This window comes from Lissotriton vulgaris, chromosome 8 (assembly GCF_964263255.1).
Source record: "Lissotriton vulgaris chromosome 8, aLisVul1.2, whole genome shotgun sequence".
Taxonomy (NCBI): Eukaryota; Metazoa; Chordata; class Amphibia; order Caudata; family Salamandridae; genus Lissotriton; species Lissotriton vulgaris.
The window spans coordinates 1,515,843,796-1,515,862,052 of record NC_141696.1 but is presented as its reverse complement, the minus strand read 5'-3'; the positions used below and the strand labels follow the sequence as shown (position 1 = coordinate 1,515,862,052).

Below are 18,257 nucleotides of genomic sequence, written 5' to 3'. Positions count from 1 at the left end.
GGTTTAGGATGTGAGTGAGAGTATGAGAACTTCCAGGCAGTGAATGTGAACGCTGCTTCCGTGTTGTATCGTGTGATGTGGCAGCAGTGCAGTAAGTGGTGGGCGGGGTTAAGAGCATGGAGGAATGCAGCAGGGTATCGTTGGGTAGGAGGAGAAATAGGGTTCCTGGCTCTGGTTGCAGTCAAGGTGTTGGTGGGCAGAGATGGGTTTCCTTTGGCTCAGCTGCACTACAGCCTCTATTAAGTTGGTACTGGAAGGAGGGAGGTGCGCTGGGTACTGTGGGCGGGAAACCAGTGATGCCAATTCTTGTACAGATGGATGATAGGAAATCCAGTGTTGTCACTTACTGTGCAGATGAGAAATTAAGTCCTCTTGCTTGGATTGTTAAAGATGTTTTAGTGGGGAACCACCTTCTCCGGCGGGAGATCTTTCCTTCTGATCAATAGAGGTCTTCCATGACCTGTCTGCCCATCTGCAGAGATGTTAATCAGTCCCAGAGTTCTCCATCTTAATTTTGTCTGTTGGGTGTCTAGGTGCGACCAATTCTCCGCTGCACATTGTCAATGGATGGCCTCAGTGGGGAAATTGGCTGAACATGATTAAAACAAAAAAACGGTGATTCACATTAACATTTTTACTTTGAAGTGATATTATTGTTAGGCATGATAATAGGATCTTGCATTAAAAAAACTGAAATTCATGGAAAAACAAAGGTTAAAATCATGTTTTAATTAGATGTTCAAATAAGATAAAAACGACCACTTAAAAACAAAAAAATACAGTGAAATACCCTAGTTATAGTTTACTGAGCTAACTATAACTTGCGCCATGTACTGCTTATGACCTCACATATTATATTACTCATGACTTGTTAAATGACATAATTGATGACATCTCAAATGATATAATTAATGACATCACTAATGGATGTGGCAGTGTGCCTTACATTTTTTGGACTCAAAAGGATTCTACAAGCTACACCTAGTCCCAATTTTCTATCACTACACAAGTGCAAAATGGTAACCTTTCGCTGCGTTCAGGACATGAAGTCTATCTGTCAAACCACCCACGTTTACTAGATGTCACCCTCATTTTTTACAGGTGTTCAGCTGCCTAAGAAACTAAATGACTGTGTAGATATTAATGCTATCAGCCACTCATTAAGCCTTCAATACCCTCCAAAAGTATTTGTTCTTTATTTACCTTAATGGAATGTGCTTGTTAAACACCTTATCTGACCCACAATTTTAAGTCAACAGCTTCTCATCTATGCTTTAGCCACTGATAACACATGAGCAGCCATTCCCGATAGATAACCCTCTGTAGTTTGTATCAGTACACTACACACAGTCTTGGAATGAGCAGACTGGCGTGCAACGCTTGCAATCATACTGTGACTTGAGCGGTCGAACAGTGTGTCACCATTTATTATACATTCCTAAACAATGTATAATGTCTCAACATATTCAGGGAACGTCTGGAGATAAATATCTGCACCTTATAAACCTCCAGTTTATATAGGAATTGTCTGTAGCTCTGTGTGACAACTATTTAACATGGACACATACCCAGACATCCATAGGTGATTAGCAGAAGTTTGAGCTTTTCCCTCACATTTTTGGTGACCGACCTGGGATTTAACCCACAATCTTTTTGAAACTTTTGCCTGCAACTGACACTAGTTGTGTTCGGTTCCTACCTTGTTTACATGAAGTCGTGCTTGCACTAAAAAAAAAAATCATTGGTGGCTAAAGTGGGCTTCCTGTACTTTGACCATACTGAACCCAACGTGTCTCCAGGACTATGCTGTTTCTGTTCCGTACAAGCACACATGTATATAAAGTCAATCTATGCCGGATACGATTGTAGACCCTCTACTACCAAATGTGTATTTTACAATGATGTAACAGTTTAGAGGTTTTATGGAGTAATTTGAGTAGCAGTAGCTTGGATGATGTCATCGGTAGTCATCAATGATATCATTTGGGCTATCATCAGTGGTGTCCTCAACATGTCATGAGTGATTTAATATGAGGTCATACTCAGTGCATGTTGGGGTCACGAGTTGTTAGTTCACTGAACTAAAGCTATCAATTTTCAGTGTTTTTTCCCCATTTGTTTAACTGTAGGCCTCGTGTGACTTCATCACCGAAGTATAACACCACTTAAACTTTTTTTGTGTGAATTCTGTGTAATGCCTTACCTGATTCTCAGGTCCAGCCTCATTCAGATCTGTGAAGTCTTGGATTAGCTGAACTTGCAGTGGCAGGTGTCTGGGACCTATCTTAAGTGTGGGACACACTTAACCTCGGTGCACTGTTGCTATATGTGGTTAAAAAATTGAACAACACTGATTTGTAAACAGTTTTAACAAAAATAAATATACTACATTCTTTAACTGTGAATAGTCATCAAATTTACTTCACAAATTATTAGCAGAAATTCTCATATAAACATTCCAGTATCAACTTGAGAATATTTTCATTTTTATGTGACAAGCATTCAGAAATGATTAATCTTCTCTTGTGCCCAATGCATTTCGAGCTCTAAAAGCTCTTCATCAGGGGCCTGAAACTAAAATAAACAAAATGTCAACTGACTCTGTCTGGGACACCAAGATGAGCACATGTTCGGTAGTCGGTTTTGGAAAGCACTGATGCTTAGTTGGGATTTCCTTTGTGTGTTGAGCATTGGGTACGAGGGGAAAGACCTTCTCCAGAAGGTGCAGTATATGAAAGCATGGAGAGGAGCACACATTCACTTTCAGCTTGAAGGACAGGTCTTCATCTGACCAGGAACTACATGAATTTTACACCAGGGGCTCAGAAGACCTTTCCGGCAGGAGTAGAGTAACACAGCTGTAGCCTTAAGTTCAATAAACTGGCACTGATCATTCAGTGCCCCCAAAGATAAGCAGATGAAGTTATTCTTTTGAGATTACTATGGATGGTACTTAGGTTCCCTTCAGCTAGCCAGAGCCCAGTGTCCTACTTGCAGATATGTGAAGATGTGTATAAAAGAACAGGGGGAGCTAAAACAATTGTAACTATACAGGGTTAGACAGCTGTGGCACACAGATGTAGGTTTGTGTCCTTCCAGTAAACAGCTATTTTAAAAAAAGTTTAAAATATTTTTGCTTCAATTTAGAGCGTGCTAAAAAGAGACGCCTTTCAACAATGGTACCAGAGGACATGATCGACCTCACAGAAAGTGAGGACATGACATCATCTGATGGTGAAGAAGAATCTGAGGGTGAAGAATCTGCCGAAGAGACCGGGAGTGAAGGTGAGTGATTTGTTGAGACAGTTGGTTTCTGTAGAAATTCTTTAAGTCCTACGGGAATCCTAAAAGAAAAGCCACCCCTCACACCCCGTCATCAGCAAGTTGGACTACAAAAACACCCTCTATGCCAGCATCACCAAGCAGGATTTAAGAAGACTCCAATCTGACCAGAGCATGGCAGGCAGACTCTTATGCAACCTCCCATGCAGACCTCACATCACATGATACTTTAACGTGCCCTGTTAAAAGTCCTTACACGCTTAAGGCACTACATAACTTGGGGCTCATGTACGTGAACAATTGCCTCGCTTTCCAACAACCACCCAGACTCCTCTGTTCCACAAGGCTTCTACCCGCTCGCACACATCCCATAAATTCTTAGACACGATCCAGGGGATGGGTCTTCCCTTATATTGCTTCTAAAATGTGGAATGACCTCCCACTTCACATCACAGCCTCCTACTCTATTCTTGAATCCCACAAGAAGCTCATGACCTGGCCATTCAAATAACCCCCATACAAGGCTAGGTACACACTACTCATTGCTCCTCATTGCCACATGCTCAGTGCTAGGATAACCTTGCGGGTCATAGTGCACTACCCAAATACATATAACATAATATCAGTGTTTCAGACACTATTTAATTCACCCAGAACTTCTGCCATTGAATCATAAAATGCCAAGTAGTCCTATCAGGCACTTTGTCCCTCCCTTGGCACTTTTACTGTGTACGTCTTCTGCTGGCACCTCACCAGAGCACCACTTTGTAGACCACCCCCCTCCCACCCTGCACTATCAGCTAAGAGTTCCAATCTGGTCTAAAAAAATGTAAAATCTGACCACAGATCTCTCCAATTATGGAGATCACCTCTGTGCTCCCCCCTCTGCTAATAGTCAAGCTTGGGCAGCCTGTACAGGGAACAGCTTTAGACAATTTAATTTCCAGACAAGCTGTCAGGCAAACTGAGTACAAGTAGTGGAGCAGAGAGACATGCAGTCTGCTTGCCTCTGGTCCACTACACAACAGGTAATCTCTGTGCTGTGCTGATACCAGTGTCGTTGGCCTCCTTATTGGGGAGAAACTAATTCACAAACTCAACATTTCATTGCAGAATACCAATGTTTTTTTGGTCCGAAGGCCCCTGCTATGAACGAGCTAGCACACGCACTCTAAAACTGGAACATTGCTTCTGGTGATAGAGAATTTCAGAGGCCCTCTTGTTTGGTGCCAATCTCTCTGGACAGGTGAGTACGTCAGTGATTTGTCGTAGACTATTCCCCTCTCTCGGTGCACCCCACAGGTGCAGGGGCGGCTCTAGGCTCATGGCGGCCCTGGGCAGGGAGCGTAGGTAGGGGGCCCCGGAAGAGGGGGTTGAGGCGGGGCGGAGCCCCTCGTAGCTCATGAAGGGGCTCAGGGTGTTTGGAAGTGGAACCGAGCCGGAGGCCGCCAAATCCCTGCCACTTGGGCCTCCACACAAATATGTATCCATCCTCAGAGGATTATTATATTAAGGATATATATTGGCGTGGCGCCCCCTGGGGTTTGGCTGCGCCTAAGGCCGGCCCTGACAGGTGTCCTGTGGCTGCCCTCGCCTCCCTCGCCCCCTCATTGTAAGCACTTCTCTTTCACAGGCTTTTAAAGCTAAATCTCAGCATGCTGGTCTTCTGACCTGTCAGGATGACCCAGCTTCCCAAATTGTTGGTGTTCCATTGTTAGGAATGACATAAGTTCCTACAGAATCTTAGTCTATCAGCTCTTTATAATAGCAGCAGCTATGCCTCACTCCTGCTTATCTCTTGATCTGTTTTTATAATTCCTTCTGACATAACATGGTTTGGGAATTATGGAAAAAGATGGATCTAGGGGTATTGACAGGATGAAAGGTGTGCTTAGAGACAGGGGCCGAGTTAAATTCCATATCACAAGGATCAGAATTCCGAATTGAGCACGTGGCGTACGTATGTTTCAAGTAATGTCATTGCAGTGGAGTGTTTGATAACGTGATGGATCGCAATCACCAGTTATTAGTATTCCATGTACAATCTACTGAAGCTAGTCACAGCTCGGATCTTCTCTATAGATTCTTAGAAATGTATTGTTGCTGTTGACAGGCATGAACAACTTTAAGATGGCTAGATCTTGCTAGTGACAGATATATTATCCCATCTTATGTGAGATTTTTCCCCAGGTAAATTCAGATCGATTCATCATTTTTGTCCTAGTTGATCGAAGGTGGTCATTGCCTTCTAGTCGCTGGAGAAGAGCAGGGAAGATTGTGAGGCTGCGGTGAGATGGGGAGACGTCCTCTGCGTGCATCACACATTATGTTTAAAAAACAAATAGGTTTATTACTTTTCTATATTGTTTACACAGCCCCTTTGGCAATGGGAGTCATATATATAATCTTGCGGCTCTATGCTGAAAAACAACCTCCGTTATGTTATGTTAGGAACACTTATACAGCGCAACGGTTACCCTGAGGTGTTCTGGTGCTTGCTGCAGTCCTCCCAACTTTCACAGACTGCTGCCAGATGTTTTCAACGCCTTCCTAAAGGCCAATACATCATTAGAATTTCTCAGATGGAAGGGGAGCTCATTCCAGGCCTTTGCTGCATCGGTGGCAAAACCTCTGCCTCCCCATCTAACTTTTTTATGGGTGGTACTACAACTCATTTCGCTCCTGACAAGCGTAGGGATCTTTTGGGCACATACCACTGGAATTGTTCTTTCAAGTGAGCTGGGCCTGTACCTTGAAGAGTTTTTAAGACTAAGCGGAGAGTTTTAAAGTGTACCTGTTTTCTAACGGGCAGCCAATGAAGTTTTTTGATTGCACTAGAAATCGATGCAAACTTCAAGGTTCCAGTAAGCAATCTGGCTGCCGCATTTTGCAGCATCTGTAGCTTTTGCATAAAGCTCTCCTTCATATGCAAGTATAGACTATTGCAATAGTCTGGTCTCTACATAATCAAGGCTGTGACCACTGTGCACTGGCTGACTTCCAGCAGAAGCTAAAAAATGTTCCTCGTTGTCCTGAGAATATATGTTGTCGCTGAGACTACTTTAAACAAACAAGGGAACCCGAAGAGTAACTAAGAACATCGGGTATCAATTATTATATAGAACAATGGTCCTTAGGAAAACAGGTTTAAAGAACAAACAAATGCAATGAAGACCATAATGGGTACTATAAAGTGTCGATGCCCTGCCGGGCAAAGATTTTAATATGTAGATAAGAGTACTTTTATAACAATCAAAGAAGGGAAAAAAAAGGGACGCAGTCCTGCACCCGATTGAAGCAACAAAGGAACAAGCAAACAATAAGCATACAACAAAAAAGGGGGGGACACAGGCAAAAACTAGAGCATTGAAAGCTTGAGATTAGCATACAATGAAAACAAGCTGACAAACATAGTAACCACGTTATTTCATACACAATGGAGGACGGTTCGATCCCAAGCTCATAAATTAAAGGGATCATCATCAGGACTAAAAGAATGATTTGCCTGGAATTATAAACACAATGCCTCATAGAATTTAGGGCAAGGTTTCTATGAACAGTGAAATCCTCGATGTGAAGAACACCATAAAATATGATGTGGGGAGGCAGGAAGCCGCCAAGGGGGCAAAATACGTCTAAAGGGTAGTGAGGGTTTAAAGTTTTTACGGAGCGTGCCCGGTTGGGCATATGGCTGCCGTCTGTAGTGCCTTGCACGATGGCAGGAACACATCGAGGATTTCACTGTTCATAGAAACATTGCTCTAAGTTCTATGAGGCATTGTGTTTATAATTCCAGGCAAATCATTCTTTTAGTCCTGATGATGATCCCTTTCATTTATGCTATCACTGGAAGGTGGGTTAATCCTGTGTGTGCCCCAATTTAGAAGATGTGGAGTTCAGTTTTGATTCTATAAATGTTAAGTATTCATGCCAGTCTGAGGGATTGGTAGCAGTAGGGGGATTTAGAGTGTTATCTTGGCTCAGCTCGTGTCCAGCCACTTGTGCCCTACTGCATCACACATGATGTAAAGACGACACCCGGAGTCCAAAATGGCATACCTTAGCCGTACACACACCACGGTTTCAACCTGTTCACCGTTTGTGTGTGGTTTTAAAAAAGTGGTAGAACATTCCTATCACATCCAAGTGCTTCAAATTTTCTTTAAGCAACACAGAAATGGCACAGAGCAATTTGTTAAGAAACTTAGTTACATAGGATTGAATGGTTTGGAACAGGACATATCTGCTTACACCCTAAATTTATAATGGGTAATATAGTTTGTGCAGCAAAGGTTTTATAATTACACTCCCAGTTTATTATGTATATCATCACAGTCTTAGATACTTGTAATATTTTTCCAGATCATTGAGGAGATGATTGACATGTCGCACACATTTTGTTTGTCTAATACTTATTTTTGCCTCGTATTTGATCGGATTGCGATTGGTGAGGTATAGCTCACGTGAGTCCATCAAAAATGTAAGTGGTCCTGAGCAAAACAAGTAAGAAACGATTATGTTTTAATAAAATATTTAGAAATCCTTTTCACAGAGATTGAAAAATGAAGGGGCTTGGGTATAACTTTGCATCAGGTCATTCATTGAGCTGCTTTCCTTCATTCTGCGACCATGATTTGTCAACCAAACTGTGTGTGTGTGAATTCACCATTTAATTTCCACTTTACCATCAGCTATCACATGTCCTACGATCATTCGCTATCTTTAAAGTCTCCGTAACCCAATTGACTGTGATGTTTATTTGCAGGGGACGATCAAGGAAAAGGACAAAGGAAACGAAGAAGGAGAGACCAGGAGTTACTCAAAAGAATCCCAGAGTCCTTCTTTTATAAATATGATGAAATCTGCCCTCAAGCATATGTCACACCCGATTCGGGAGTCCCAATGAATCTCCTGGAGTTTATGTATCCTTCCGCCTTTCACTTAAACCTGCTGGAAACAGCAGTGATGATTAAAGGTAAGTCAAATTGTACTGTGATTTCTCAGAAGTCCTCGTCGAAAGATTCCATTAATATCGCTATGGATTTCAGGTCAAATCAGAAGGTAATTTTTCTTAAGAAAATTAGAGGAAAATATTTTACTTTTTTTTAAAGTCACAGGTTTATCCGATTCTCAGCTTTGGCAGTCAGAGTGCAGGCATGATTCACAGGTAAGTCAACAGTCAATACATTAAGGAATACCATGGCCAAAGATTCCGCGACAACAGTTCCTCAGACAGTTCTTCTTGAAAGCCAGTTATTGACATCATCATTATATCGCATATGCTGGTCCTATCAATATGCATCATTGCTGGAGAAGGCAATTACAGTCAAGAAGGTTCTTTGCTGAGTCCCTGTGTGATCTTTCAATTCTAGCTTCCTCATTAATGCACACCACCTCCAATGGACCCTCTTGTCTGTCACAAGTCTTCGAGCTGGGGACGGCGTCTAAATCTGCAGAGATCTCCCAAAACGTGTTATGAAATGAAAAAAGGAATACATTGTTGAGTCCTATTTTTAATTTTTAGAGATCCACTCGGGTTACCAAACGCAATATATCTGTTTTTGGATGTTTCAAAAAAGTCAAAGGCATAACTACTTGAGGAGTCCCACAGGGTTTGTGGCCAGCTTTCCTTCTATTTATCATGGCCAAGGAGACAACATTCAGCTGCACGCCAAGCTCAAGGAAGGAGGCAAACTCATGTTACTACCATACTTGGTTGGGGTATATCTAATGGCCTCACCTCCCGGGGTTATTGATGATTGTTACAGCTTGGGGCTGTTTATGCTTGTTACAGCCTGTAGTCATTGATGTTTCTGATATCCTGGGATTATTGCTGCTTGATTTAGCCTGGGCTCATTGATGCTTCTGATATCCTGGGATTATTTCTGCTTGTTACAGCCTGGGGTCACTGATGCTTTTGATATTTTGGGATTATTTCTGCTTGTTACAGCGTGGCGTCATTGATGTTTCTGATATCCTGGGGTTTTTGATGCTTACTACAGCCTGAGGTCATTGATGCTTGTTACAGCCTGGTGTCATTGATGCTTCTGATATCCAGGGGGTATTGATGATTGTTACAGCTTGGGGCTCTTTATGCTTGTTACAGCCCGGAGTCATTGATGCTTCTGATATCCTGGGGTTATTGATGCTTGCTACAGCCTGAGGTCTTTGATGTTTGTTACAGCCTGGCGTCATTGATGCTTGTGATATCCAGGGGTTATTGATGATTGTTACAGCTTGGGGCTCTTTATGCTTGTTACAGCCTGGCGTCATTGATGCTTGTGATATCCAGGGGTTATTGATGATTGTTACAGCTTGGGGCTCTTTATGCTTGTTACAGCCTGTAGTCATTGATGCTTCTGATATCCTGGGATTATTGCTGCTTGATACAGCCTGGGGTCATTGATACTTGTTACAGCTTGAGGTCATTATTGCTTGTTACAGCCTGAAGTCATTGATATTTTTGATATCCTGGGGTTATTGATGCTTGCTACAGTCTGAGATCTAAGTTCTTACCTTAACAAGAAGAACGACTATCATCTCTAATTGCATCGGACATATTACAGTATTGGTTGTCAATCTATTGTATTTGCTGCCCTTTTGTAATTTTATTTCATTGACTAGCCCGTTCTTCGATTACCCCTGGTTCATATATGGTCCTTTATGTGTGTACTATTTGATTCAATGACTATGTATTTTCCCTATTTGACTCATGTACTGATCTGTTACCTTCATTTCCCTCAAACTGTAAAGCACTCTGATATCCTTCGGTATCAAGTTTGCGCTCTATAAAAGTTTATAAATAAATGGAGGTCAGCATAGGGTGCTCTAGAGGGGCCAAAGCCTTCTCGTTTGCTGCTCTACTGTCCTTGGTCTTGATCATGTCTCTTTTCCTCACTCAAATCCCTTCTGAAATTGGCCTAAACCTTTGCTCACGAAGTGAAATATGAAGTTCAGAGAAATTCGTGATTCAGCCCGTACAGAACTGTTGGAAAAGTCAGGAATTCTGAGTGATTCCGTCTGACCTCATGCAGTGACACCTCAGTGTTTTTCTTAGACCTCTTCATCAGGCCATACCTGCCTAAACTAGCCCTGAAAAATAGCCAGGAAATTATGATTTACTTGAAGACATTGTTGCAGAACACCGATTTCGGAGCTAAATTGTCATTTCTTAGTTGAATTCTCAGAATAGTGCAATATTTTTGCATGATGGAATTACGAATCCCATGAAATCAAAAATGTTTGTGCAGGTGCGGCCGGCACAGGTAAGTTTGGTGGGGTGGGAGCAGAGCAGGGCGGTGGAGGGGAGATCGACAGGCAACCGGATAGATAAAATGAAATAAATAAATAAAACCACGTACGTAGCGCTCACTGCATTGACATGAGTGCAAGGCAAGTGTTTTTACATTTTTTTAAATTCAGTTTTACCTATCCCATTGTCTGTCGACCTCCCCCCCACCATTCTTACCTGTGCCGTGCTGGTGTTTGATGTAAAAATCACTAGATTTGAATTTCTGATCATTTCGGAATGCGTGCCTTTTTGTAAAGTACTGAATGGATACAATGCTCCAAAGCATGTAATGTAGTTCTTTTTTTAGCCATCACTCAAAGGAAATACTGTCTCACGACTGCTTATCAGGGCTGCTTCAGAGTCAGTAGTTCAACTAATTAAGATGTTCATGTGACAGGATATACTGCCCCAGTTAGTGGTTCAAATATTGCACTAAAGGCCATCTTGTCTGGTCTTCAGAAAAGGCTCCTTAAAGGTTAGACTTTTAAGATCTGGAAAATGCTTTTGATGTGTAGGGTGTGGTAAGGGAGTTTAGATAGACTCGTCAAAGAAAGTATGGTTTGTCATTCAGTATTATCAAACCTGACTATTCAAAGGTATAGACAATACTGGTACAGATGTCTGAGATTTGTGCTGTATTCTGTCTGTGTGCAAAGAGAGTTTCTGGTTACAGACATTAAACGCTGCTTTCTTAGTAGTTACTACTCTCTTAAAGAGGGAGATACACAGGTTGTCTTCTCCAGTATTAGGGGTGTCTTTCATAGATTCACATGCTTGAATATTCCCCGTCGTCGAAGTGGGAGTCCCACGGTACATAAAATAGCAGTAATATATGCATGTATATATGAGAAATATTATAAATAAAATATACATACATATAATGCAATAAAAATGTAAACTTAAAAAAAGTACCATAGAACAGAATAGGCCCATTGAAAAGCCCAAGGGAGAATTCACTTTAGTAACTTATAGGAGTCATTATGTGTTGGTCCACATTCCAGCCAATCAGGCTGTAGCCTCCTCTAGAACCTTCTCCTCAGAAGCCCAAGTCCTCAGATTTTCTACCGCACGTCGTGTGAAGGGAGTCTCCCTGAGCTCTGCTCAGTTTCTTCAAGTTTCTTCATATTTTTTCTTCAAAATGTCTTCTTCAAAGAAAACTCTGTTCAAGGCTTGTCCATCCTTTGGGAAACTTCGCCTTTTTCATGAGGATCCACACAGTAAGTGTATTTACTGTCAATATCTGGACCATGTTGTCTCTACATGCAGACTCTGTCGCAAATTTCCTCCTAAAACCTTGAGGGACAGAGAGGCTCGTCTCCTTCTGTGGCTACAGAAGTTGAAATCATCTGACAACATCGTGTCCGATGCTGAGAGTATGTCATCTGGTTTTTCGAAAACCTCTCAGAAGCGTGGGTCTGAGACTGAAGTCCCCTCTCCTTTTCTTAAGAAGAGTAAAAAGTTGGGATCTTCCAAGGATGTCTCCTCACAAGACTTGCTTCAGGGCGCGCCTACGGGACCTGGTTCTCTGGCGTCTCGTCCCAAGACCATGCCCTCCGTTTCTAAAACGGGCATTGGCTCGTCGACGGGCTCGTCCACGCGTCCGTCGACGTCTTCAGCGTCTACGAAGTCTGTTTTGGCATTTTCCACGTCGACGACTACTTCTTCCATGTCGACTAGTTCTGCCACAACGATGATCATCTCGTCGACGAGCAGCCAGGAGGTGAGACCCATCTCATCCATTATTATGATCTCGTCAATCAAACCGTCGACGAAGAAACCACCGTCGACGCATCCACCGTCGACGGCTCTCCCGTCGACGAAGACCAAGGCTTCATCGTCGACGACCGGATCCTCGTCGACGACAGCCCCGTCGACGATACCATCGACGCAGATGATGAACCCCCCGTCGACGGCCTCGTCGACGGCCTCGTCGACGGCCTCGTCGACGACCAAAAAATCATCGTCTACCAAAATTAAATTTCCTACGCCGGATGCAGCGGCGCCAACGAAAAAACAACTAGAGGGTGTTAAAGCTATGCCACTCTCGTCGACGACACAGCAACCACTACAATCTGCTACCACCTTCAAAGTGGTTTCTACTTCGTCCCTCAAGTCTGTCCCACTAATACAGTTAAGTCCTATTAGGAGTGGATCGCAACCTCCGGAGAAATTATTTCAATCTGGAGCAGAGGAATCTGGAAATGATTCAGAAGTGGATCAACTTTATCAACCAGCAACCAGTCCATCGGATTTACACATAAAGTGTCAGGACTACAGCGATGAGGATGAGTATGCGGATAATACCGTCGAAGATGGGAACGTCCTCTTTCCATTGGATAGCACACATCAACCTAATTACGAACGCTTTACACAAATCCCTATGTCTATGGTGAAAAACCTACAACATATGCTGGATGACTACAATCATAGATTTCCACCATCGCTGCCGCCTTCCCCAGCACCCCAAGTGCAGCGGTCCCAGGCTCCAGCTCCACGCCCTCTGTCTCCAATGCTTCAACCACAGTCTCCAGCACCTAGGCCTCGAGCTCAAGCGACTGTTGCACCTACGTCTCCTTTAGGTGCTGCTCCTGATACCGATAATGAGGGTCAAACTCCTCAAAACACTGGAGATAATGACACTGATGATGAGGAAATGCAGGATTGGGACAATTATAGGGCACAGACACCCTCTACTCCACCAACATCACCAAGAACTTCGCCACCAGTGGATATCGCAAGTTTCCACAGCCTTATGGTTCGTGCAGCAAAGAGGTTCCACCTAACGTTAGAAACGCAGCAAGCAGAATGTTTTCTGTATGACTTTAAAGACTTGCCTCAACGCCAAACTCATACCATTCCTATTATTGACCACATATGGGAAGAGGGTCTGAAGTTGATGGAACGCCCTAACTCCATTCCAGCCGTTCTACCTAGACTGGACAAAAAATATAAAGCACCGCCTACTTCCCCGGCCTGCTTAGTTTCACAGCCTAAAGCAGACTCAGTGATCACTCAGGCGGCACAAAAAAGGTCTCGAAATCCTGCCATACCCCTAACTTCCCCCCCGGATCAGGATGGCCGCAAATTGGACTCAATTGGTAAGAAATTTACCACAATGGCAGCGACAACGGTAAGAGCTTCCAACGCCTTAGCCATTCTGGGTCGATATGACCGTCAAATGTGGTCCGAGATCGCTGGTCTACTTCCCCAAATGCCTGACTCCATCCGGGAGGAAGCACAGGCCATCATTCTCGAGGGAGAAAAGATTTCAACGGAAATTATCGACTGTGCCGTCGATATAGCCTCTACTGGATTCCGACAATTGGCGGGTGCTGCAGTTTTGCGTCGCCAAGGCTGGCTGAAGTCAACAACCTTCCGGCCGGAAGTTCAATCCAGAGTGCTTGATTTGCCCTACGATGGCGAGTCTCTGTTTGGTAAGCACGTTGATGATGCCTTGGAATTCATCAAAAAGGACACGGACACAGCAAAGTCCTTAACAACTCTTCAATACAGAAAGAGGCCATTTCGTGGGGCTCGTGGTAGAGGAGGAGGAACCTCTACTTTTCGAGGCACGGGCCAATATAGAGGATACACTTACGACAACAGGCAAAGAGGATCCTATCAGTCCCAAAATCGTTCATCCACCTCCAGGCCTTACCAGCGGAAGTCCAACTACAGAGGTGGTGCGAACACCAGCAAAAAACAGTGAGAGGATTGTGCATCTTGGAGGTCGAATCTCGAAATTCTTCTGCAATTGGTCGAACATCACCAACGACCGATGGGTCTTGGATGTAGTTTCAAAAGGACACACCCTGGAATTTACGAAATTTCCCCCCGCTCGCCCGCCTTCGGGCCCACCTTCTCCCCATTTCAGGGAACTGTTGGCCCAGGTGCAGCTTCTGATCAGGAAAGGAGCCATAGAATTGGTACCGCAATGTCAACGCGGCAAGGGATTCTACTCTCGTTTCTTTCTAGTGAAGAAAAAATCAGGAGAGTGGCGCCCCATCTTGGATCTGAGGGCTCTAAACAAATTCATCGCGTCCAAGACTTTTCAGATGCTAACCCTGCTTCAAATCTTGAATTTCCTCATTCCAGGAGAGTTCTTTTCGACAATAGACCTTCAAGATGCATATTTCCATGTGCCTATCCATACCAGGCACAGGAAATACCTTCGTTTTACAGTCGGCCAATTTCATTACCAATTCAAGGTCCTTCCATTCGGCCTTCGATCGGCACCGAGGGTGTTTACCAAAATCCTAGCCCCGGTGGCCGCTTACCTGCGCTTACAGAACATCCAGTTTTATCCATATCTGGACGATTGCCTCATAAAAGCCAGGACTTTCCAACTGACACAAGAACACACACAAGTCTGCATATCCCTGTTCGAAACTTTAGGTTTCTCCATCAATTGCCTGAAGTCACACTTTCACCCTTCTCAACAGCGAGATTTTCTAGGAGCCTCGCTCGATTCTCGGCTAGGGCAAGTGTTCGTTTCACAGGAACGTCAGAGCAGAATGTTGCAGAAAGTTCAGTACCTGCAGTCAAGACAGTACGTTTCTGTCCGAATGTACAAGTCATTCCTCGGCATGGCTTCCTCGTGCATTCAACTGATTCCCAACTGCAGACTGCACATGAGAGTCCTTCAGGAAGAACTCGACAGCCAGTGGAAGCAGGTATCAGGGTCATTCGAGGACAAGATCCATCTAACGTCCCGCATACAAAGAGCTTTGGAGTGGTGGGCTCATCCTCCAAATATAGCAACAGGTCGTTCATTCAAGGACAAACAACTGACACTGACGACAGACGCCTCCCTAGAAGGTTGGGGTGCTCATCTCGACGGAATGTCCGTGAGAGGCAAGTGGACGGCGTCTCAGCGCACTTGGCACATAAATCGCTTAGAACTACTGGCGATTTTCTTGGCCTTGAAGTCCTTTCAAAGAGTAGTGCAGGGACAGACATTGTTGGTGAAGACAGACAATACCACCAGCATGCACTACATCAACAAACAGGGCGGCACAAGATCTCTCGTGCTATCACAGCTGGCACAGGAAATTTGGGACTGGGCTCTACAACGTCAAATACATCTCCAAGCTATTCATGTACCAGGTGTGGCCAATGTGCTGGCGGACGCGCTCAGCAGAGCCCTCTCGGACAACCACGAATGGGAACTCCACCAACCAACGTTGGATTACATCTTCCGACAGTGGGGCCGACCGCAGTTGGATCTCTTTGCAACTGTTCTCAACAGGAAATGTCTAACGTTTGCGAGCTGGCATCCACACAAGGAGTCGAGTGGGAATGCCTTTTCAATAAATTGGTCGAACGCCTTCAGTTATGCATTCCCTCCTCTGCCGCTCATTCCACGTCTGTTACACAGAATGAGATTCCAACCATGTCGGATGATCCTGATCGCACCCAAATGGCCGAGACGCCCTTGGTTCTCAGATCTCCTCCTATTCTCTCTGACACAACCGATACGGTTGCATCCTCTGCCACATCTTCTCACAATGCATCAAGGTCAAATATGCCATCCGGATCCAGCATACCTTCAACTTCATGCTTGGAACCGGAGTACTATGAATTTGCACACATGAATATCGACAAGGATTGTAGGGCAGTGCTATCAAATGCTCGAGCACAATCTACTGTCAAAACTTACCAGCTGAAATGGAAGCGTTTCTGCGCTTGGTGTTCCACTAGATCACTAGATCCCATGCGTGCTCAGCCAGAACAAATTTTGCCATTCTTTTTGTCGCTAGCAAGATCAGGACTATCTCACTCCACCCTTAAGGTTTTTCTGGCTGCTATCTCTCGTTTCCGTCATAATGGCATAACATCTTTGTACTCTTCCAGGATCATAAGACAGTTCTTCAAAGGCCTTTTTAGGATGTTTCCTCCAATCCGTCGGCCTCCACCTTCATGGCGACTCAACCTAGTTCTGTCTCAGCTGCTTTTGCCTCCATTCGAGCCCATCCATTCTTCCAATCTGAAGTTCCTCACGTGGAAAGTGGCTCTGTTACTTGCTCTGACCTCTTCTAGACGCGTCAGCGACATTCAAGCCTTTACTATACAGCCACCGTTTTTAAAATTTTCCAACGAGGCTGTTACCTTGAGAACAAATCCCAGTTTTATTCCTAAGGTTCCCAGTGACTTTCATCTCAATGAACCTATTGTTCTTAAGACTTTCTTCCCTGCACCTCAATCTGCAGCGGAGCTCTCCTTACACACTCTGGATGTGAAGCGCTGTCTTAAGTTTTACATTCAACGCACAGCTGCCTTCAGAAAGTCTGATCAATTGTTTGTTGCATATGGCCCAGTATGCAAAGGACAACCCGTAACTAAACAGACTATCACCAGATGGATATCGTCTGCCATATCCTATTGTCATCAACGGGCTGGCAAGCCCCTTCCTGCTCCTGCTCGAGCTCATTCCACGAGAGCTGTGTCAACTTCTGCTGCCCTCTTTGCGGGGGTACCTCTAAGACAAATCTGCAGAGCTGCTACTTGGTCCAGCAGCCATACTTTCACGAAGCACTACTGCCTGCAATCAACAGATGCCGCGGATGCGGCAGTGGGTCAAGCGGTGCTGCGGAATCTTTTCCAATAAAGGTGAGCCTCTGTTGCTACCCGCCTCCAGTCATAAAGGTATTGTCATGTTTTGGTTTTTTATTGCTTATTAAGTGATAAGTTATGCCTAAACTTAATTTGTATCTTCCTTTATGACTAATGTATGTTTTACTGCTTTCTATTCTTATTCAAGCATGTGAATCTATGAAAGACACCCCTAATACTGGAGAAGAACATAAGTTACTTACCTGTAAACTGTGGTTCTCCAGTATTGGTGTCTTTCATAGATTCACATGCAACCCTCCCATCCTCCCCTCAGAGGCTCTCTTCTCCTCAAGCATTTATACTTACTTGTGCTACGAAAATCTGAGGACTTGGGCTTCTGAGGAGAAGGTTCTAGAGGAGGCTACAGCCTGATTGGCTGGAATGTGGACCAACACATAATGACTCCTATAAGTTACTAAAGTGAATTCTCCCTTGGGCTTTTCAATGGGCCTATTCTGTTCTATGGTACTTTTTTAAGTTTACATTTTTATTGCATTATATGTATGTATATTTTATTTATAATATTTCTCATATATACATGCATATATTACTGCTATTTTATGTACCGTGGGACTCCCACTTCGACGACGGGGAATATTCAAGCATGTGAATCTATGAAAGACACCAATACTGGAGAACCACAGTTTACAGGTAAGTAACTTATGTTCTTCTTACTCATCCCCACTGAACATTATTGACAGATAGTAAATTCTTGTCCTTGGCTATTTCTGATTTTCTAGAGAAATTGGCTCATATTTCTAAACAAGTGATGGATTCTTTTTTCACAAACATTTATCTTCCATTCTAGTGAGGATTCCACTGTAAACTCCCTAAGCCCTGCCTTTTTAAGGCTTCATGCCAAAGGTGGTTTAAGGCTGCAACTAGAAATACCAAATACACTGTGAGATAGAGAGTGCACTGCACTGCATTTGGGTGTTAGCATGCCTTTGGAAGCTCATTTGTGAAAGACCTACTGCACTTTCCTTCAGGTTTAAAGTTGCTCGTACGGGTTTTGTTGTAAATCTGCACGCCTGGCCATTGGCCATCGGTCCACGGGCTCACTTAACTGTAT

At 43.9% G+C, this 18,257-nt stretch overlaps 1 protein-coding gene across 3 annotated transcripts in view; it reads left to right on the top strand.

Annotated features, from left to right (window-relative positions):
• CFAP44 (cilia and flagella associated protein 44) overlaps positions 1-18,257 on the top strand; it is a 748,689-nt gene that overhangs the window by 275,904 nt on the left and 454,528 nt on the right. For all 3 annotated transcript variants that reach the window (XM_086935641.1, XM_086935640.1, XM_086935642.1), the window contains 2 exons: positions 3,148-3,285; positions 8,048-8,204. In XM_086935641.1, the coding sequence (XP_086791767.1) occupies positions 3,148-3,285; positions 8,048-8,204 (295 nt within the window). The remainder of the gene's footprint in view (positions 1-3,147; positions 3,286-8,047; positions 8,205-18,257) is intronic.